Consider the following 23,614-nt stretch of genomic DNA (forward strand, 5'->3'; position numbering starts at 1 on the left):
GTCAGCAAGACGCTGAACCCCACCTTGTCTCTGGTGAAGGTTGGCGCCAGTGTTAGGCAGTGGAGCCCCCACAGTGTGTGAATGTTAATGGGTGAATGAGACTGTGACTATACGAGTATAGGCTATTTACCATTCATATCATCTGTAAGGATTCTCATTTATCCAACATGGTTCCATGCCAGAAAAGAGTTTTACTAAGATGGATCTGGACTCCCTATCCTTGTAATATCACTTTTGGGATCATGGAGTAGCCTTTCCCAGCTACTGTTGGGTGAAGGTGGGGTACACTTTGGAGGCAAGAGCGCTAACCACTGCGCCACTGTGAAGTAATCATGTGAATGTTTTTTTTAATTTTTTTTTTTATTGTTTTTCCTTTAATCTTTTGCAGTGAACTGATAAGAAAGCTGTTCTTAAGCTTCTCGGAGGTAGAAGTTGGATTTTATGAATGACCAAAACAAAACCTGAGGGGTTTAGGGTCATATAGGTCTGGAAATCCATTAAATTCCATACTTAAGTATTGAGTATTGGGTTGAAGTATTTAAAATGTTCATAGAACACTTTACAATTCACTTGTATCCATGCATAAAAGTAGTAGAACCCTAGTCCTTTATTCCCGTGGCCCCACCATCCCTGTGCTTGATGCTCTTTGAGCAGCAGTTAAAACCTTTTCGAGAGTGACATTAATGGCATTTTGCTCCTTTAGCGAAGTACACTTCAACGACAGAGAGTTATAATTACTCTCTGTCCCGAGTTAAAATGTCTGGTCATGAAGTCAGCCCGCGCCGAGAGCCAGTGGCGCAATCACAGCCACTCGTCGTACAAAGTCAGAGAGCTCGCTTGCATAACACAGTCTCATTATTCAGAGGCGATATCGCACCACTTTAATAGGAGGTGACCTTTCCATTTGTTTGCATCATGCTCTGCCAGCCGTAATTTATTTTTAATTCCAATCATGCTGTCCAAACTCCCCCCTCAGATCAAAGCTGAAGTGTACATCATCTTCTTGCTCTATTGATTTAAGTCACTATTGGAGGAAAGGCGACTTTGCGAATTTGAAAGGAGCAATTCAGAAACAAAATGTTTGATTTATTAGGAATAGGCATCCCTTTCTGAGTCAATGGGGCCAACCCAGCAGTGCAGCCCTATATAGGAATATGAGTTGTTTAAAACATAAATAGAACTTTGATTATAACACAGACTGAATTTTTGCATTATTTGGACCATTTAATAAACCAATCATGTATGATGATGTCATGACACTGTCAAAGAAATTCAAAAATAATGTTACTTCAATTTTCTATTTGCTAAAAGAGGAGCTTTTCTGACTTCTTTGCTTTTTTCTGAAAGTTTTATTTTGCTACTTAAAACTGTAAATAGCTTTTAGGGAATCTAATATTGATTCTCATCTGTGACTCATTTGTCTTGAGAGACTGCAAGGTTTTACTCTAAAAGCAAACCCCTAAAAAAAGTCAGTTACTTACAAGTATATAATACATTACTAGAAACAATAAATCAATTTAATTTCCCTTTGTCCCTCTAAAACCCACTACATCAAATAATGGACAGAAAATTACATTTTTGGGGGGAATTCAAATGTTTTTTTTTAAAACCCTTTGATGAAATCCTTAAAAAATGCTTTTTATTATTTTTTAAACCAGATATATAGATGGTATTAATTGTGATATGTTATAGGTAATTAAGTTTTTCTTCACAACAATGTTAGTTTAAGATGCATAAGTATTAACAAGAGGGGAAAAACAGCCTCATTTGTCCACTGTGTTTAATTTGACACGCATTTTTAACTATATCATAAACAACTAATTATTAAAATATTTTTCTTTATTTCAGTGCAGCAAGTAGTCATTTAAAAATGAATAACAATGGATAAGCTTTTCGCATAATAAAATTTAAAAAATTAGCAAAACCTTTTCCCGCCAAAAGTGTTTTTGAGATTTCATGGAAGCTGCCATTTTGAAATGAGCCAGAGAATGCCCTTCTACTCCCCCTAGTAGAATGATGATGAACTACAGAGCAGAAAACATGGACCAAGTTATATAAGATGAATTATATAAGATGACACAATAGGATACATTTGTGTCATTCTTATAAGATAGGGGTCTCAGAAGTGCATGTATCAAATATGATACAAAAGGTTATATACGGTTAAAGAAAATTTTAGCCTTTTGTGTTTTTGACATGTTCTTGTGAAAATGTTCTGATGATGGAGGACAAATGAAAAAATTGAAGCTCAAAATTGCATTCTGGGTATTTCTTTCATCAAATCATTGTGAATCAGGAGCAGGCGAAACTTTTTTTTTTTTTTTTTGGTTGAATTTGAAGGCTGAATTTGTGACGTAGAAATATGCTGCGTGGGCCACAAGCTCCCAGGCCGGGTTGATCCGTGACAACAATCCCGCCAACAACTATGAGCCACATTTCTAAAAGCTGTTGCCGCTCTGCAGAATCTATGTCCTAGAAAATGCTGACAGTTTTTTTTTTTCGGTTGAAACCAAAGCTGCACGTTCGCACATAAATCCAGTTTCCTTTTTACTGCAAAATCACTTTGATCTGCAAATGCATGAAAAAAGATTTGTATGCCTATAAAAATTATGAAATAATTTCTATATTTTTTTTAAGCATTTTTTTTTTCCAAATGTGAAGTAAAAAAGCTGCATGCGAGCTCTTGAAGTTGCGGTTAAGAATTATGTCCCCATCTTTATGATTGGATGGCCACAAATCAAACTGTCCAATCAAAAAGTAGGCGGTTTCATGATGCCCCGCCCCACCGCTGACTTTAAGGTGGAATTTAGTGTTAACATGTCAGTATTAAAAAATATTTTTTTAATTTGTTTTCTTAAGGAATTACATTTTTATATTATTGTTACATTCCTCTCTGTCTTGTTAAAACTGAAATCAACCTTAAAGTCTGCAGTGGGGCGGGGCAGCAGGAAGCTACTTGCTCTTTGATTGGACAGTTTGATTTGTAAACATCCAATCATAAAGACGTATGTAGACCGGGACATATTTCGAAACCACAACTCCAAGAGCTCGGACATAGCTTTTTTGCTTCACATCTGAAAAAAACGCAGAAGTTATTTCACAAAAGCAAATCTTTTTTGTGGGCGTGCACATTCATTTTATAATATTTGAAAACCTACATTTTTGGGGCAGATTTATGATGAAATTTGAACATGCAGTTGCTTATTTTGAGCCCATACAACCCTCTCATGCTCATAGTTTTGAAGAAAGAACCCTATTGATGACAAACAGGTGTTAGGAACCAGATTTAATCGACAGTTCCCTGGAGAGCCTGTAGGTGGCCACATGTTTTTGTGCAGAGCGATAATGAAAACAGTCCCGGGAGAATCCCGCTCTGCTGATGAATTCTTTTGAATGTTGACAGAAAAAAGCTCGCGGTTGCCTCTGACCTTTAGATGCCACTTCACAGAAGTTCTGTTTAGACTGATTTTGCTGTAAATGATCTCTAGCATTTCAGGAATGTCATTTTAAGGTGCAGATACCCCCCATCCACCCCTCTACCCCTCTACCCCCACTGCATCTGAGAATGCCATGAGATCTGTCCATTGATATTCAAGCTATGGCAGCCACCTCGCCATCTGTGAAAAATGACTGTCACAATCGACCTCCACCGTTCTGCTCTGACGGCCAATCAGACGCTCCACCTTCCAACAGCAGAACCGCGTGAAAACGGCCTGAAAGATGCCTTTGGAGTGCGATTCAAACAACTCCACAAGTAGAAATTTAATTTTGGGCGGATACAGGTCAGTGGAAAGGTCACGTTCATTTTTTTAACCGCGGTTGACAGTTCAAAAGTCGCTCCATCTGTTCACAAAGCCGCGACGAGAGGCAGGGGAGAAAAAAAAAAAGAAAAAAAAGCTGAGGCTGTAATGAATAAACAATGTCTTCCAGTGAGCTGGGAAGGTAACGGGGACGAGTCAATTTTCTCCTGTCGTACAGCGAGAGCCCGCAGCACCTCCACAAACACCGTCAAGCTGCTTACTCAAATGTTTGCTATCTTGACTCTCACTTCACAATTAACGTTTCATTTCATATTCCTCATTTACCCACGACTGGAGAAGCCCTGCGTCGTCTTTCCTCTGCTCCTGATTGACTCAAATTAGCAGCTTTCCATGTTTTAATCAAAACTGCCTCTCAAGAGTGAGCCTGAGAGCTTCGACTCCACCTCAGAAGAACCTGAAATCAGGTGTGAAGACGTCCAGGCATGGCCGGACACAGGAAGAAGCAAGGGTGGCCAAAATGCCTTGACAGTCCCCCCCAATGTGACGACCTGCAAAAATACACAATTAAATAAAGATGTAAAAATTACAACAAAAAAAGATTGAGTATTTGGGTATTTGAGTAATACTTAAACAACAAATGAGCAAAAAAATATCCAAATTACGTCTTTAAAGAATATAGATTTACGAGAAAAAAAAAGTTTTAACTATTACATTTGGAGAATAAAGTCGTATATTTATGAGTCATTGGCTAAAGTTATGACTTTATTCTTGTAAATTTAAAGTTGTTAATTTATGACTTTAAATTTAGTAAATTTACGAGAAAAAAATCCTTAATTTACCAGAAAATGTCCTAAATTTAATTTTTTTTTAATTTAAGAGAATAGAAATTAATACAATACATACAAATAATAGTCACAAATTTACGAGAGAACAAGTCACACGTACAAGAACAAAAGTCATACTTGCAAGACTCATATTTGCAAAAAAAAAAGTAAATTTACAAGAAAAAAATTCATAATTTTACAAGAATAATAAAGGTAATAAAAATTCACAAAAAAAAAAAATAGTAGATTTGCAAGAAAAAAAATCTTGAATTCACGAGAAAAAAAGTCCTAAATTTTCAAGAATAAAAATCTTGAATTTATGAGAAAAAAAATCACAAATTTACGAGAAAAAGAGTCACACATGTACAAGAACAAAAGTGATACATTTGCAAGAAAAAAGTCATAAATTTACAAGAAAAAAGTCGAGAAACGTAAGATTGAATGGAAAGACAGATAACTGAAAAAAAATGTAGCCTTAAGGCAGCACAAACCAAAGTCCTGCTTTTGACCAGTTCCAATCACGGCGGGGGCGGAGCTACAGGGCTGCATGTGGGTGGTTTTGCCCCCAACTTGACTTCCAAATTTTGAGCCAATATTTGTGTCATTTTTGACAAAAATAAATAAACCACCAATGAAAGCATCTATAAGCATAGCTAAAATAACAAAAGCAATAATTTGATATCACGTCAAATGATTTGCTAAATAATAAAACTGCTTGGAATACATAGTTTTGACCCTTTCATTTGTAATGGACTTTTAATCTTCCACATTCTTCTGCCCACATTTAAACATTTTAGCTCTCAGTGTCAGAAAGAGCATTTAGAATAAAACGTACAAGACATATATAGATAGATTAACTGATATGATGATTGCATGATCTTCTGTGCATTTTGTGGAGGGACAGGACGCCCCCAAAACCCCAATAGATACCAAACACAAGTGTTTCAGTTACATCGATAACACAGATTCTTTTTTTTGCTCTGCTAGTTTCTGTGTACTGGCAGATGAAGGATGTTTTTCACGGTGCACCCGGGACGTCGGCAGCAGCCCTGAAACACATCGTAATCAACAGACAGACATATTAACATCTGGCAAGCGAGTCTTTTCTCTGGTGTCACGCCTCCGAACAATGCCGGCTCACAACAGCCTGCACAAGCCCAAAGCCACGGAAATAATGTAATGTAGGGGAAAAAAAATGTCCTGCACATTACTCCTTCCACACCGGGCTTGGAGAAATCCTCTCGGCTTGAATAAGTGTATTGACATTTCCATTTCTTCTCCCATAAAAATGTGCCCACTTTTGATTATCTAATCTGTGCCTCATGTGGGCAAAAATAGAACATCAGTGAGTGGAGAAAATGGAGGAAAAGAACTATGATCCTGTGCAACTTTGAGAGGGAAGATGGTACCTACTGTTTGTTTCAGCTGGAACATTTTCTTCCATGACAAATGGCCAGTATTGCCTCTGGGACCTCCCCTTCTGTTCCTACCTTCTCCTGTAATGCATGCCAAGGAGCCGGCCTGAGGTCTTTGCTGGCACTTTCTGGCTCATTACAGATTTCACATCCGGGGAAGATGTGGATGCCCTCTTCTGAGGCTTTCCATTCATGCGGCGGCTCGGTAATAATCCCACACAGGTCAAGCAGAGCCTTGCTCATGTTACTTTGGGGCTCGCTTCGTCAAAATTTTCAATTAAACTTTGCACCTGACTAACACTTCTAAACAAGGGTACTGTACAGGGCCTGCCTTTCACTCGAGTGGACGATTTTAGATGCTGGATTCTTGGCTTTCCATGAAAGAAAAAGCTAGATTTTTTTGAGTCTTTTTGAGTACTTTTAAAACAGTTCCTAAACAGAGCTCAAACCAGTGCTTTAAAACAGAAAACATTTAAGTGTGATAGTACAGTATCACATGGTGAAGAGAGCTTTAGATTGGGCGTAAGATGCTTTTCTCCTCCGCTTTCTGATAGTCTGCATGTCCGTTTTGAGACACCCTGAAGCTACCGCGTATTTTACCGCTCGTTGCTATGACGTTGTTTTTTCTGAGAATTCCAACACATTCTCAGTCTTAACTTGTCAGATATCGACATTTGGTTCAGGACTCCTCTGCGTCACTTTCTGACGTTTGTCCTTTTTTGACGTGCTCCCGTTAAATCACAGGTCCTTAACCTCCAGGCCATGAACCAGAGCGGTCCAGTACTGGGACTTGGAGCGCACCAGTAACCTTACCCGGTACTGGTTTGCCTCTGGGGCCGGTTCATGCCAGTACTGCGTCTGGTACTGGTTTGGGTCCGGTACCTTGTCCAGTGTCGGGTTAGGATTATGAAGCTAATAGATTTAGGATATGTCTAAATTCCTTCACCACTAATTATAAAGTACTCACCATTTTGTAGTGCTGTCTGTATCTACAATTCCAAAATGGAGCACCCTAAAAATCTTTGCGAAAAACCATTGTGTTCACTACATTGGTGAATATAGACCACAATACATTGCGTTTGGACTCTTTTTAATAAACCATCAACGTTTTCATATTGTAAAATGCTTGTATTTAATTTTTACTTTGGTGTCATCACGTAGTGAGCATGGTGTCCGAACTGCTTTTAAGATCCAGGGCACTAGATAGTCCTGCACTAAAGAGTTCTAGAGAGAAGGGAGAGAATTTGGACACAGCTTTAATGTTTATGTACAAAAAAAAGCTTTATATAACATCAACCTTGTGCATTTGTGTTTTAAATTTAATTGAATTACTGAACGGGTGCATTTAATAAAATTATTGAATTTGTCGTCTGAAGATAAACGGTGTATTTTTCAAATCAAATATTAAGATGAGTCTTTCTATAGTGGTGCATATTCATATTAAATGTGCAAAGTGAGGCTTCTCAAACTAAAGTAATTTACATTAAAAGTCTTTGAATCTTAAAAATATAAACGAATCTGCTTCCAGGAAACTCATGTGTCACCAAAACAGTTTCTTTTTTCAGCCTTTGACACCAAATGTGTCACTTTTGTTACCTTAATAACACATGATCATTGACATACTGTAACTCTTCAACCAATTACCTAATCAATGGGAATTATCTGATTCTGATGCAATGATTGGTGCAACGATAAACTAAAGTAAAGTATTGCATAACAGTGCAAAATCACTTGCTTACATGATGTACACTGAAGCTAAAGTTCCGGTATTAAAGGGTTAAACTGTCCACGTAGTGTTGAATTAATTCCATCTTTGCATTAATGTCACGAACTGAATAATCCTAAGAAATATTGTGACCTATTTTATAACGTCTGTGTAAAACAAAAACAAAATCAGTTTGATCTATAAGGGTTTTTTTTCAAAAATATAGCTTCAACAGTATGTTTTTTTTCCAATAAGTGATCCTTATATTTTCTTTCTTGTAAAGCTGGGCCTTTATGGCATTATACGCATGTACTCGCATCAGTGAAAGGCTGGAAAACCACCGAATGCTGTGCTTAATGTGAACCCCCCATGGGTTAGCGGTGCGGCAGCAATAACAGGCTTTCCATGTTCAAACGTCGAGTAAACGACAGCCTACCCCTTCACCCCTCTGTGGAGAGGTTCAACAGTGAAACGCATGTAATCATCAGAGACGGGGGGTACGTGCTTTTGTGAGATCAGCGCTCTGAGATGGGAGATTGGAAGCTGGACATTAGAAGTCAGGAAAGTGCGAGTCCCCAGCTGCCGTTTCTGAAAGCAAAGTAGGCTTTAAGATGAAGCAACAAAAAGCCTGATCTAAACATAACTTATAATCTGATGCGCCACATCTGATGCCCGACGACAAAAAAAAAAAAAAGAGCCACATTTACTGGAGTTTATTCCGCCAAACGTATGATCATTTCAAAAATGGAGAAATGGGGAAAGTAAGGGAGGAGTTTGGTTAGATATACCCCTAACTGTGCTCAAATTTCCTTCAACTGAAACCGAAAGAGCATTTGCTAAAAAGGGGCAAGTTGAGGAGGTGGTGCACTGTTGACACAGACATTCAAGGTCACCAGATTGGGTAGTTTCCCGCACAAATTGGGCAGATTTTTACTCAAATTGGGCAGTTTTTTTTTTGCCCAATTTGGCAACGAAAGTATCAATCTTCTGGTATCGATACTTGACTTTGGTATCGATACTTTCGATATTCAGATCAATACGCCTACGTCTACTAACGACTAGAGTGTGGTGTAAGAGCATTGTACAACATTATAAGTATGTGCATTAAACATTAGCCTTACAATTACTACACACACACACACACACACACACACAAATAATTTGTTCCATTTTCAACAAACCTCTAGGGAACTGTTTGACCCACCTGGGCTTTCCTTAAGATGCACCTTGAATTAGTCGCTTCTCTCAATGACCCTGACAACCCATACGGGCCAACGCCCCTACCTTACATTAAAATATATCAGGTAAAACATGCCAGGAAATATCAGCTTTTTGGCACTAAACCCTGCATGGGTTCTCTTCTACACCTCATTTTCAAATAATTGATGTAATTAGATAAAGGACGTCAAATTATCGTGTCTACGGCCTCAGATTTGGAATCGGAATGCGTGGGGTTAGATCACAGAGCCTGACAAAGCTAATTTGTGAAATGAAATATTCATCTGCAGATAAAAGACTACTGGAAAAAAAGCAGCCAAACTTGATCAACTTCATCTGACTTCACAGTGCCCGTCCGACCGGCCTTCTGTCCGCCATAAGAAAGTCAGGACAGGAGGTATGGAAAAAATGTTTCCCAAAGGGCACAAGCAATTTTCAGCTCTAGTGAGCCAGCTCAAGGAATATCCAACGCCGAACACAGAACAATACTCAAGCTCATTTATTCCCATCCTCCCATGACAGCAGACGATGTGTAACAGGTTTTACCACACAAAACAATTTGGAAAAATTTAGGAATTGTTGACTGAAATTTCATTCCGTTTGGCAGCTTGCAATTGGAAGAGTCTTTGCTTCTTCTGTTTCGAATATGCCCTAAAGAAAATGAAGGTCATGGTTGTTCTCTGTTGGCATAATGACAAAGATGCCACTCATTGTCTGATAGTGTTCTGTCAGATGTGTGAGATTGATAGCTTTGTTCTGCTGCCTTCCCTGGATGATGAATGCCATTTTCTTTCACCAGCAAGTCTGAATTATTCTCAAATCTTTACCACTGATTTGGGGTAAAGAGGATCCACGTGTTCCTGGTTTAATCACATCACCGACTAGAGTTTCTGCTGCAGGATGTTAGCATGACTCAGCCGAGAGTTAGAACCAATTCCAGACTCCTCTGTGACCTTTTTGTTTTGGAAATCCATAGTTATCCCCATCGAGCTTAACAAGGATTTGTCCATGTTTAGTTGACAGAAGGCGGAGCACAGCTTTTGCAGGGATTTTTTGGTGTGGGAGGAGGCTTACGGCAGTTGGAGTTACACAAAAAGTAGCTGAGGGAGGGAATTGGCTCCTTTCGGCTAAGACCATATAGACTGATCCACTGTGCCACTCTAATCCACATGGCTCAAGTGAGCCACAAGTGTGTCCCATTTGTATTGTTAGTGTTTTTCAATGTAAATCAGTGGACTTAAACATTTTATGGGGATTAGAGCAGCTTAGCTCCATGTCTAATGCAATGATTAGGGATTTCTGGCTCAGACGATAAGTGAATGTTCACTAGTTCCTCAGCAACCAGGCTCGGTGGTTAAGACCGGTGAGACGTGTGTCAAAAGGCAGTCTTGAACCAGAAAGCACCATCAAGTTACTTAGCAAATTATGACTGTTTTTCCAAAGGTTTGGGTTTGTTTAACGCCTCTACTAACATTTAAACAAAAAATATCTTCACAATGGACTCTAAATCTTAATAAAAGTTTGTTAGGGATTGATAAATGACTATTAAAATGTCCTTTACCAGTGAAATGCCCATGTTTTGGTGGTACAAAACGCCTTTTATTTCCTCCAGTGATAGCAAATCTGATCAAAAATGAACATGTGGTAAAATAGAAAGTCCTGACAAGGTGATTTCTACATTATAGCCAAGAATTTCTGATGTTTTTCGCAGATTTCTTTGTCAAAGAAAATGTCAGGTGGGCCCCATATGGTTTAAAAGTGTGCAGAAAATATGGTCTGTGGTGGCCCCAACTGTGATTGGCTTAAGTGGGCACTTAGAGGGTAGACATAACACTATTTCTGTATTTATCATCTATCAATAATCCGAAATATTTAAAAATGTCGCTTTTTTATGTCAAGACTGACACTTTTTTAATGTCAAAGAAAGAAAAGGATACAAAGACATTAAAACGATCAATCACTGCAGCCTGCTAAGTGATGTTAGAAGAAATATTAATTAACCTTCATATAATCAATAAAGAACCATCTTTACATTAAGCCACACCACCATTATAATAAACTTCTGACCCACAGCAGCTCGCCGTCTAATGCTGTGTAGAGAACAGCAGCCTGACAGGAGATGATAAAATGCTGGCTGGTCTATCTCTTGGTTACCACAGCAACCTCAGTAGATAACCAAAATTACTTTTGCCAACTAGCAAAAGACAGAGCCGATAGTCTCTGGAAGAGTTTTTTTTATTTTAAAGCTGTTATAAAAAAGTTCACCATAAAACCTGAAAATCAGGATCTCTAGGAGGAAGCTCTTTCTTTTTATCTCGGTAAGTGAATTAAAATTTTCTGACACTTTTTATCTTTGTCAAATGGCAATATAAGGCAGTACTACCACAGTATTTGTATGTGGGAAAGTATTGAGAGGTCAATAGGTTTTTTTCCCTGAAAGTGCACACATTTCATGATAAGAAAACAAGATTTTATTGTTGTGTGTTTAAGCAAATAGGAAGAGGGTTAACGTCGGCGTTCTTCACAATTTTAGAATTTGAATGTGTGTTTGCTTTTTTGAGTTCTGATAAAACATTAGATTAAGCTTTGTAGTAGTGATGGTCACATGTTTAACATTCAAGATACTGATTACTTACAGATACTGGTACTAATACTGGCTACTAGTGTTTCTTATTGGTATTTTTTTTTCTTAAGGATACTATTTCTTATCCTAGGAACAAAAACTAACAATTTTAATGTGCAAAATATATTTTAAAAAAAGTGTATAAATATAAAACGGTTCTTTATCAACTCTCCTGTTCATGTCGAGCTGTGTTGTTGGTAAGGGTAACAACTCGAGGCTCTTGTGATCACATAACTGATGGAACAATACTCACTAAACAACCAAAAATATCAAGAAATGACACTTGCCCTTTTATTTGATGATGTATTAATTAGTGATCAATACTTTATAGTAGTCGATACCAAAATTGGTGATCTATGAGTATCTACAGTGAATCTTGATTCCTCAATATATCCATAACTCCAACCACTACTTCCTAGTTTCCTACACATCTGTTGTTCAGTATTTTAATGGTGACTGGAGTTTCATCCTTTCCCTGGTCTGTGCTTACATGTCGCAGGCCAAGAGTCGATTCCACTGTTTTACACACCCCAGTTGAGTTGTTGGTGGTACATTTATGGTTGGCTTGCCATCCACAAATCAATGGAAATGAGATCCAGCAAGTTCCAATGTTACCATAGAACACAAGCTGTTGCTCACAAAGCTCATGCTATGTTATATTTACGTCTGCAGTTTGTCTTGTTAAAGGAATGGTTTGTAACTTTGGTAATGTTGCAGGTTTGTACAAAGCAGGTCATTTTACATAACTGACACACAAGGAAATGATAGTCCAGTAAGTGTTTGGATCACAGAAAATTAAAACTCACTTTAGTCCACCAACCCAATATATACTAACTTTTTAGCTTAATTGTGTCACTAAAAAAACAATAAACAAACAGGACTTTGGAGGTCAAATGAGTTTGTATTAGGCACTTTATTATATCATGAAGTCAAACCAGTTGGGAAGGATGTGTTTTAATGCTCACTCAAAATTAATGTTTGTCAAAGATTGGGCACTTTTTAAATTTCCTAAACAAGTTTGGATTAAAAAAAAAAAAATCCACCCAAAAAATAGAGTTTAGGAGGTTGTTCACATTTTTGGAAGAGAAAATGTGAACTATTCTTTCCTAACCTTAATGCAAAATGTTTCAATTTTCACTTTATTAGACTAAAAAATGATGGAGAGTTAGTCTTTGTCGTTTTTTTATAATAATTTTGTTAAATACTGTATTTTTCGCACTATGAGGTGCACACAAAAGCCTTAATTTATTTTAGAAATAACAATCCAGTTTATAACCTAGAGTACCTTATATGTGAGTTAATTGTGGTCGTGATTGTTAATTGTTAAAGTTTGAGAGGTACACAGCGCTGCCTCAGAATGTTTGGTTGGGTGTGAATACATGTACCAATGTAGGACAGTTTTTTTAAAGTGTTACTATCAAGGTTAACATGTAGTGCAGTCTTAGTAATAATTTTTTTAGCGGTATTAGTTTGTTTTTTTACGCGTTACTAACAAAGTTGGAGTTAGCATAGTATAAGCTACGAGTGTTTTAGCGATATCAGTCTGTATTTTCACGTGTAACTAATAAGGTTAGAGTTAGCATAGTATCAGTAACGATTGTTTTAGCGGTATTAGTCTGTATTTTCTAATAGGGTTGGAGTTAGCATAGTATCAGTAACGATTGTTTTAGCAGTATTAGTCTGTATTTTTACGCAGTACTGATAAGGTTAGAGTTAGCATAGTATCAGTAACGATTGTTTTAGCCGTATCAGTCTGTATTTTCTAATAGGGTTGGAGTTAGCATAGTATCATTGATGATTTCTTTAGCGGTATCAGTCTGTATTTTTATGCGTTACTAATAAGGTTAGAGTTAGCATAGTATAAGCTACGAGTGTTTTAGCGGTATCAGTCTGTATTTTCACGTCTAACTAATAAGGTTAGAGTTAGCATAGTATCAGTAACAATTGTTTTAGCCGTATCAGTCTGTATTTTTAGGCGTTACTAACAAGATTGAATATTAGCATAGTATCAGTAACGATTGTTTTAGCAGTATTAGTCTGTATTTTTATGCAGTACTAATAAGCTTGGAGTTAGCATAGTATCAGTAACGATTGTTTTAGCCGTATCAGTCTGTATCTTCACGTGTTACTAACAAGATTGTGAGTTAACAGGTAATGTTAATACGCTAGCGCCTTTACATGGCAAACGTGTAACAAACTGTTATCAAACAAATTCTTGAATTACTGCGGACACAGTCAATGTCTGACTCACAGACTTATCTCTGACTCTTTTGTATTGGTTAATGCGCCTTATAATTTGGTACGAACTATTCCAGACTCAACTGGCTGGGTCAAGGACCGTCATGCAGGAAACCAAGCCTCACTTCCCAGGGTGTGCGATGAGTCCACTGTGGGTCCTTAGTGGACGCTTCTGTCAGAAATACTGGTTTATGTTGGGAAGGCCATCTCTGCAAAACCACCTGTAGAAGCTGATACATGCAGAAATAGTATTTGGAAAGCAACAACTGCAAACAAATATACTTTATTACCTCTGGTTGGACTTTACTGTTTTTGTTTGGTAGAAACCTATCCTTTATTTATTTTTAAAATGTTCTCATTGAGTGTGTTGAATGTTCACCATATTTTTGTAGTCTTCTAAAAATATTAAATGTCTTCTAAAACCCAAAGAGAAGCAGCGAATACTTAACAGAAACCACAAGCAAAAGAGAGAAATCTGTTTAAGCGTGACCTACTTAGTATATGTTGATACTCCAATTCTTCTGTGGAAGCCCTTTTATTCCAGAGGCGAAAAAGTATCAGACCAAAACCTGAAACTTTTGAAAGTGTGAACATTATTTCAGCCTGATGATATTTATGTCAAACTGCAAAGTGATAAGTCACACACGGAGCGTTAAATGTCACCCAGAGCCACTGAAACCGCTGGAAGAGCGGTGACAATGTTGGAGAGCACACAAACCAGAATATCAAAGGGCCGTGTGACGCACGCATCTCAGCAGCACTGTATAAATCAAAGCAAAGTCTTCAGCAGAAGCAACTGTTTATAGTTACAAGTCAACTAGCAGGTCACCTGAGGATCAAACGAGTTTTCAGAGCAGTGCATGAAGAGAATTTTCGAGTGGAAATGAAGCTTTTTGAAGATGAAACATCTACCTTATTTATGTCAATTATTCCTTTTAATGTTTTTATCGGACTCTGGGTAGCGTGGTTTGGGCAGAGTATAATTACACCCTTTTAAGAAGAGCGTTCATGCAAGACAAAAACGCTCGATTATGAAACACATAACAACCTCAAATGAAAGAGTCCTGAAATGCACTTAAAGGAACGGAGACATAAAAGCAGTATTTCAGGACAAAGGGTAATTATTATGCCTTATTTAGTTTAAAATGCATCAATCAAAGTGGATGGGCTGAAAAAGCAGTGAAAATGGTTCTGCTTTGAGCGCTCTGTGAAAGGAAATAAATGAGTAGTTGATACCAGTGGTAATGCATAGGCTTTTCTAAGTCTAATATTTGGTCTTGTGGGTTTTTTTATGCGGCACAAATTTTGTAGCAGTGGTTTATCCTTAATGATCCAGTACATTTTGGATTTCTGCAGTCATCAATCCAGCAGCCTCTTTTATATATTTCTTTTTGAATGTAAATCTGACTGTAAGAATGTTGAAAAAGTAGTTCTAATATCTTCATTTAATGCGTCTGTTTTCTTCTTTTAATCAGAGCGCATCTATTTTGCACCCTTTAACCTAGCTTTTTTTTTCTGTTTCGCTAACAAAACAGGTGCCTAATGGTGAGTTATTTATGCGTTAATTATGTAAAGCAGACAAGCCAGAAATCTGTGCCTCTAATTGCAGAGCTAATTGGTGTACAGCCTCAAATTGTTGCTGTTATTTGATGAGTTAGATGGGATAAAAGCTGGATCAACAGAAAATGGCACAGTGACAATATTGTTGGTTCAATGAAACTTGTTGTTTTCTGTTTGGGTTATCACTATTATCTTCAACCCCACCATTATATGTTATGGCTGATTGAAGGTCTTATAACACATTTCAATCAAAAATTGTTAATTCGAAGTGGGGCTCAACTATTGTGGTGTTCATAATTCCATAGCAGCATTTATCTGTTGGATATACTCTTAGTGGCCACTTTATTCGGTGCACCTTGCTAGTACCGGCGGGTTAGACGCCCTTTTGCCTTCAGAACAGCCTTAAACCTTTTGTTCCATAGATTCAACAATGAACTGGAAACATTCCTCAGAGTTTGGTCCATAGTGACATCACAGAGTTTTTGGAGATGATTATGTTATGTTCAAGAAATCAGAAATGATTCAAGCTTTATGACATTGGCGCATGAGTGACCATCAGAGGATGGGTATTCTCTGGTCATAAAGGGATGGACATCAATATTCAGGTAGGGTGGGGTGTTATAACCATGCTCGATTAGTGGCCCAAAGTGTGCCAAGAAAACATGCCCCATAACATTAAACCACCACCACCAGCCTGAACCATTGATACCAGAAGCAATGCTTTCATGTTGTTGACACCAAATTCTACAATCCAGATGTCGCAGCAGAGACCCAAACTTATTAGACCAGACAACATTTTTCCAACCTCCTATTGTCCAATTTCAGTGAAACTGTGTGAATTGTAGCCTCAGTTTCCAGTTATTAGATGACCAGAGTAGCACCTAGTGTGGTCTACTGCTGGGGTATCCAATCTTTCTCAAGGTTCCATGTGTTGTGCGTTTAGAGATGCTCTTCTGTAGACCTCAGTTGTGAGTTTTTGAAATACTCAGACCGACACCAACAGTCATGCCTCGTTTAAAGTCAGTAAAGCTTTGTTTCCAGTGAGCAGTCCGGTTCATAGTACTAGTACGATACGGTCCAGTTAATTCTGGTGAGTGTTTCCACTCAGTTAAGTCTCGCTTCCACGGTTTGTTTTCACATCGCATGCATGGTGTAGACCGCTAGTGTGATACTAACTCATCCTGTTTCAGACCATTACCAAGGATGGTAAGGACTGTTTCCAGTTCCACCACAGACCAGGCCTTGCTGTTGTTTGCAGGCATTTTCAATACAGACTGGTGACCAAAAGAGTACACAGGAAACCACAAAAACTTAAATGTTCACAATAGTTGGAAAAGTTAGCTTAAACTAGCGCTATATTGGCCCTTTCTAATGCTGCCATCACTTTCTGGCCAATCAACGGGTGTGTGCTGCAGCTCCGCCCCTGCTGGTCCTTTCCATTTTTCAATGGGGCTACAACCAATGAGGACCCCTAAGTGGTGCGGGTCAGTACTGTTTAATAGTTCCATTTTATAAAGGAAACACTCAAAATACCAGACCATAGCATTCTGGACAGCTCAGTGGGAATGAGGCTTTAAATCTTCTTCATTCTGGTTGTCAGTTTGTCTTGACCATGAATTGAATTGCTGCTATGTGGTCAGTTGGACAGGTGTGCAAAATATTGTGGCCAGAGAGAGTAAATAGGCAGCAAAAGTCTTTCCAAATCCTCAGCTGACTAAACCTTTCTCTTGTCTTCACCTACAGATTTCCTCAGAGTTGGAGCTGGCAACGAAAGACCAAATGAAATGGATGCATTCAATTTTACGTACTGGAATGCCTCTGAAGGCAATGAGACAGTGGTGGAAGAGAGTGAAAGTCCCTACAAGACCGTGGAGGTGGTCTTCATCATCCTGGTGGCTGGATCCCTCAGTTTGGTCACAGTTATTGGCAATATCCTCGTCATGCTTTCCATCAAAGTTAATAGGAACTTACAAACTGTCAACAACTATTTTTTATTCAGCCTTGCATGTGCGGACCTAATTATTGGACTGTGTTCTATGAACTTGTACACAGTTTACATAGTAATAGGCTACTGGCCTCTGGGACCGGTGGTGTGTGACTTGTGGTTGGCGTTGGACTATGTTGTCAGCAATGCATCTGTCATGAATCTTCTCATCATAAGCTTTGACAGATACTTCTGTGTCACCAAGCCCCTCAGCTATCCAGTAAAAAGGACCACCAAAATGGCGGGGATGATGATTGCCGCTGCCTGGGTTCTTTCGTTCATCCTCTGGGCGCCTGCTATCCTTTTTTGGCAGTTTATTGTTGGTGGGCGGACAGTGCCTGAGAAGGAGTGCTATATCCAGTTCTTTTCCAATGCTGCTGTCACTTTCGGCACGGCCATCGCTGCCTTTTACCTGCCCGTCATCATCATGATCCAGTTGTACTGGCAGATCTCCAGAGCGAGCAAAAGCCGCGTGAAGAAGGACAACCGAAAGCCATCTGGAGCCAACCCAGAACCTCTGTCACCCGGACAGAGGAGGAGCAGCACTCCAAAACCCAACAATAACAATGTCCCGGGAGAAGATGCGGGGCATTCCCAAAACCAGAGAGTCGATGGTGGGGCAAACCAGCATGACAGCAAGCTGCAGAATGGGAAAGGACCATCCTCCACAACTGCTGAGGGAGAGACTGAAGGTGAGGATGTGGCACGGGAGAACTGCACCCCTGGAGACGAGAAGGAGAGCTCCAACGACTCCACGTCTGTGAGCGTGGTCGCTTCCAATCAGAAGGAGGAGGAACCTGCACCGTCTACTGCCAACTCCTGTGCAGAAACAAGCCAGCAGGTCCCACGTCAGCGGGCCAAGGCTGGGGGCTCCAAGCTGACCTGCATCAAGATCAAGACAAAGTCCCCCAAAGGGGACTACTACACACCATCAAACGCCACAGTAGAGATTGTGCCGGCCACGGAACGGCAAAACCACGTGGCACGAAAGATCGTGAAGATGACTAAGCAACCCCCCAACAAGAAGAAAAAAGGAGCCCCCTCACGAGAGAAGAAAGTTACCCGCACCATCATGGCCATCCTGGTAGCTTTCGTGGCCACGTGGACTCCTTACAACGTTATGGTGCTCATCAATACCTTTTGTTCCAGCTGTATTCCCAACACAGTGTGGACTATTGGTTACTGGCTGTGCTACATCAACAGCACCATCAATCCGGCCTGCTACGCCCTGTGCAATGTCACCTTCAAGAAGACTTTCAAACATCTTCTCCTGTGCCAATACAAAAATATCAGATCCGCCAGATAAATACAGGCTCCCGAAATGGAAGCATTGAGTTGTGCGTGTGTGTGGATGAATGTGGAGGGTTTGTGAGGAGTGACAGAGTACATCTTGAGGTCATTTTTCATCACTTTATCATTAGCTTTGCTAATTCTCTCGGTTGTAGCACTTTACACTAGTTCTACTGAAGCCAGTTTCTTTGGGGGGTGGGGTGAGAGGCAGCACAGAATGGGGAATTAGTGAAAGCGGTAAGCTTAAAAAGCTGAGAGTCTATAAGGCGGGAACTGACACAGAGAAGGGGAGAAAAAATGAAAAAGTAGGAGGGTTAGTGCTGGACGGAAAACACACAAACGCTTCAAAATGGGAACATAGGGCTGACTGAATTTACAAACCTACCAAGTTTAAAGTTCAGTAAAGACAACTTGTAGATAGCTGTACATATTGCTGTATATGGTATGTGTGTGCACATGTGGGCGTGTATGCACATTGATTTTGTTTTTAATCATCATTATGTCACTTTTAACCAGCATGGAAAAGTCGAGGCTTGGGCCCTCCAACCAAACAGGAAGTCGACACCATTGACTGTATATGAGAAGTTGACTGAGTGACATTGCAAACAGGAAGTACCCGTTGGTTCCAAGAAGCCAAAATCCCACTTTTGAAAAATAAACAGCTATTACTCAGTCATTATGTTGGTCAGTATAACCATTCTCGCGTTGCTAATCTTTATTTTTCTAATTCTTGCTAATCCTAATTTTTTCCTAATATTGTGTCATAATTAACCGACCAATCAGATGCTTCAATATATGTGGTCACTCACATCCAACTGTATAATTGACACATTTGGTGTAGTCTGCTTTAAACTGGTGGAGGTGTGGACCTCCAACAAGCTTACTCCTGATAGGCGAGAATGGTTACCAAGGAAACGTTGACTCAAACAAATCACTACTTATTGATAACATCTGTTTCCAATATGGTGGCAAATAATTTAAAATAAAGGCAAATAAATTGACTTTTTATTGTTGGAGCCAAAAGTCATCATTCTACAGATGATGTCACACTCCCTCGGTCCAGTTCTCATGTACAGTCAACGGTTGCCACAGATACAAAACAAATAGAGTCACACTTTCAAAGTTAGCACACAAATAGAAACTGTTACAGATATTTGTAACTTTGGTTTAAAAAAATAAGAATTTTCAAAAACAAACAAAAATATTTAAATGTGTAACAATAAAGACAAATGGAAATTGTTGGCACTTTCGGGTCAAATTGACACCTTTTTTAGGTCACTATAATTCAGTAGTGTTTGTAAGGTAATTTCTGACTTTAGAATTAATTTGTTTTTATATTATAAGAAATCCCTTCAAGTTATGAAGATGGTGGCACAGTGGTTCCAGATGGTTGAGGAACTCTTGGTCATTCTTATTCAGACACTGAGGTTGGTTACATCTAAACATGCAGAGACAAACTATTTAAAAAAAAAGTTCAATGATGGAAATCAACTGTACTTAAATCTGCATTTATTCTTTAATTTTAAAGCAGTTAAATTTAGGGTTTTATGAGGCTAAAAATAAATTATCAAACATTCATTGAGTTTTTGGCAGGTAAAGAGGAGGGTGCTGAATCCTGCTCATCAAGTTCTACCTTTTCCTCCATTTCTGATTTTTGCCATTGTGAGTGAAGTTCAGCCAATCAAAAGAAAGATTCCGGTTCACCTGAACTACCTTAACCTCTATCTAAAATGTTATCCATCTAGTTTGACTGATCAGTTGGGATACTGAAAAAGAATCATCTCCACATCACACTGCTCCACATGAATGTCTGAAGACTTCTGAGTGACATCACAAAGTGTTTTTCCCCCCAAAAAGATCTCTTCTCTTTAGCTCCAGAGACGTTTTTGGGGAATTTCTTGAACGGTCTATAAACATTTATCTGACGATGTGATACTCCCTCCAAGACTTTAGGCGATGTTTTCACAAGATTTGAATAAATTATGGTGACTTTACACTCTCCAAAAGTCTTCTGAGAACATCCCTGTGGTATAAATGATGCAACTTTCAGAGAACATCTACTTTTACACGGGATGTGATTCCTTGAATAAGAAATGATCACGGCTGCCTCATCTTGGGGATGTTTCATCATTGGGAAGGATATTTCTACTCGGTTCACGACAAGCTTCACCATCTGTGATCGTCTGATTCTAAGGTAGATTTATTAATGGAAAACCTGAGTTTAGAGAGGGAAAAATGAAATGTCAATGGTAAAGAAAGGGGGGGAAACACCTTTTTATTGGTTTTTCCTGTTTTATTTGTGCAAAATTACTATTTTTAGTTTTAAAAAATGTATTTTCACACAAAGTCACCTCATCTCATACAGTTTTATACAGTTTTGAATGCAGAGGGAGACTGTAACTTAGAACAAACAAACCCTAAAAAAAATAAAAATAAAAAAACATTCGTCCCCTATCATCAGGACTTTTATTGTTTTTTGGCAGCTATTAATGCAAAAATATGTTTGCCACATTTTTTTTCCACTTCTGCAGAAAACTGTCATTTTCCGTGAGAGAATCCTGATTGGAGCTCAGAGTATAAACAGCATTTTTGATTTATTGTTCTGCTCGGATGAGTGACAGACATTATTTGATTCTGCTGATTAGTGGGTTGTGTCACAGCGTGCATTGTTTGCGAAAACTGTGTGAGTGGGTTTCAAAAAGCTGAGGTGTTTGCACGCTCCAAGAGTGGAGTTTACTGCTGATCGCGGGTCGTGACCTCGCGATTTAAAAAAAAAAAAAAAAAGGGCTATTTCCGTGTCTTTACATCATCGTCGTCCTGATTCATCCCCCTTCCGCCGTGCAGTTAATTTGAGTTAATCAAATCCAAATCATTCCTGTTAAATTAAAAGTGATAAGGATTTGTGTTCATTTTAATGGCAGAAGAAATGAGAAAATATCAATTTACCGAGAGGCGTGTTGTGTGTACTCATGCGTGTCATCCATCATTTCAGCCTATTAGACTTTTCTCAGTAACAGTAATGCATGCTCAGTAGTTGGAGTGATGAATATGCAGCAGCATTCGCCATCAGGAGGTTGCCACAGTGGCTGGTAGGGGGGCTTTGCAAAGATTTACGCCTGCGCCGGATATCTCCTCCAGGCTGTCGGCTTTAAAGAGAGATCTGGGACAGATCCTATAATGAAAACTCACCATGAGGCTGATCAGATTACAGGCCGATGTGGAACACCTACATTTCAGATTAAAGACTGTCCATTACACGCTCAGCTTGCGCTTCCACGCTACACGCCCGTGCCCCACTTGCCTTTATTTCGCGTCTCGTCTTTATTCCTCACAAGGTCACGGCCGTGTCATATAGGACACCTGTGCATTCATTAGCTGGCGCTGTAATTCATGATCATTTTCCTGAGTCTTTGCTCCAAATGGGGCTAAATTACAGCTTCACTGATGGCTTTTGTATCCATAATTGATGTTCGTGCCCTCGCTGGTTGGTGGAAGAACTCTCTGCTTTCTCTTTGCATAGAAAAATACCAATTTTCTTGCATAATTAGAAAGGGATTGTGAATTGAATATTTTAAGCATGGAAAAGTTTTTAGAACATTTTAAAAGTGAGGATGATGTGGAACAAGCCCACAAGAAAAATTGAAAAAAATCAGTATAATGAGAGTGGAATAAAATCTGAATTTAAAGGTGGAATCTCACTCAAATCTCAAACCAATTTTATATGTACATTTAAAGAAAAAAGTTCAAATATGTGAAAAAAAATCGTCTTCTATTACATCTAGACCAACTTAATCCAATCAAACATGGTGGAGGTAGTGTCATGATATGAGGTTTTTAGCTGTTTTAGGACGTCAATGATTTTTTGTTTTTTCTTTTCAGGTAATCCTGAAGTAGATTGTATTCAGTCGAATATATTTATCTCATGTGGTTGTGCTGTTGGCAACCTAAAACATTTCAGTATAAGTTCAACTCTGAAAGGCTAAAAAATTTAACATTTTCAAAATATATATATTTTTTTAGAGTTTTGGACTGACCCAGTTAAAGTCATAAATTCAGTGGAAGTCATTCCAATAGAAATGTAAAAAAAAATGTCTAATTTAAAGACTCACTCCAATCAAAATTGTGTTTTTAACATGTTTTTGTGGCATTTTTCTCACGATATTTACAGAAAATTAAGATTAAAATTTGCATTTCTATGTGTTTCTTTATTCAAATAGTTGGGAATCACACCAAAAAAATTATGATCAACTCAACATTTTAAATTGACAAAAACTAATAATCTTAACGTCTGCAATAGATCAAATCTTGATGGGAATAGGACTCTAATGTTAACAAAAGCCTACAAAAAGTCTTTGGTTTTAGTTCCAGTTTTTGATTGCTAAAATATTCTTTAATCTGTTTTTTTATTTTTTTATCTGAAAAGTATTTGTTAAAAAAGATCTCACCCAAAAGAGACAACATGGGAGACGTTTGATTTGGGTTTTATATCTTGCTCAGTTGGAACTTCTTTTTCTCCAAAGAGGACGTGAAACTTGTTGTAGGCGTGAGAAAAGCTGCACATTCGTCCTCTTAATATTTGAACAGAGAGGCTGTGAAGTTTGAAGATGTGAGAAATGAATTATGAAAAGGTATTAGACACTTTATTGCTTTTCTATCCTTTAAAATTGGCTCTAATCCCCAACCTGAAAAGTGCTCATTTTTATTTTATTTTTTTATTTTTTTTAGTGTTCAGTCATATAAATTGGTTTCCAACCTTAACTGATTTGCATAACTGAAGTGCAGAATGTTTTTTTATATAAAAATGAAATGCACGTCAATATTCTAATAAGTTTTTATTTATTTTTATAGGTCTTTAATTATGATTATGCTGTTTTTTTGGCCAAAAACCAAAAACCTGTTTTGTTTTCTAGAACATAGTTTCTGCAGAAGTCTTCAGAAATTCATCTCTGACCTCAGAGCAGGGAGCTTGTAGCCAGGTCAACAGATTCTTAACCTC

At 38.4% G+C, this 23,614-nt stretch overlaps 1 protein-coding gene across 3 annotated transcripts in view; it reads left to right on the forward strand.

Moving 5' to 3' along the window:
• Positions 1–21,402, forward strand: part of chrm2a (cholinergic receptor, muscarinic 2a) — a 126,936-nt gene extending 105,534 nt beyond the window's left edge. For 2 of the 3 annotated variants that reach the window (XM_024285644.2, XM_024285635.2), the window contains exon 3: positions 17,088–21,402. In XM_024285644.2, coding sequence (XP_024141412.1) covers positions 17,129–18,634 — 1,506 coding nt within the window. In that variant the 5' untranslated portion in view covers positions 17,088–17,128 and the 3' untranslated portion in view covers positions 18,635–21,402. Of the gene's footprint in view, positions 1–11,048; positions 11,242–17,087 lie in introns of those variants that run through there. The other variant, XM_024285663.2, reaches the window with a different exon arrangement.
• The last annotated feature ends 2,212 nt before the right edge of the window (positions 21,403–23,614 follow it).

Source organism: Oryzias melastigma, linkage group LG23 (genome assembly GCF_002922805.2).
Source record: "Oryzias melastigma strain HK-1 linkage group LG23, ASM292280v2, whole genome shotgun sequence".
NCBI classification, from domain to species: Eukaryota; Metazoa; Chordata; class Actinopteri; order Beloniformes; family Adrianichthyidae; genus Oryzias; species Oryzias melastigma.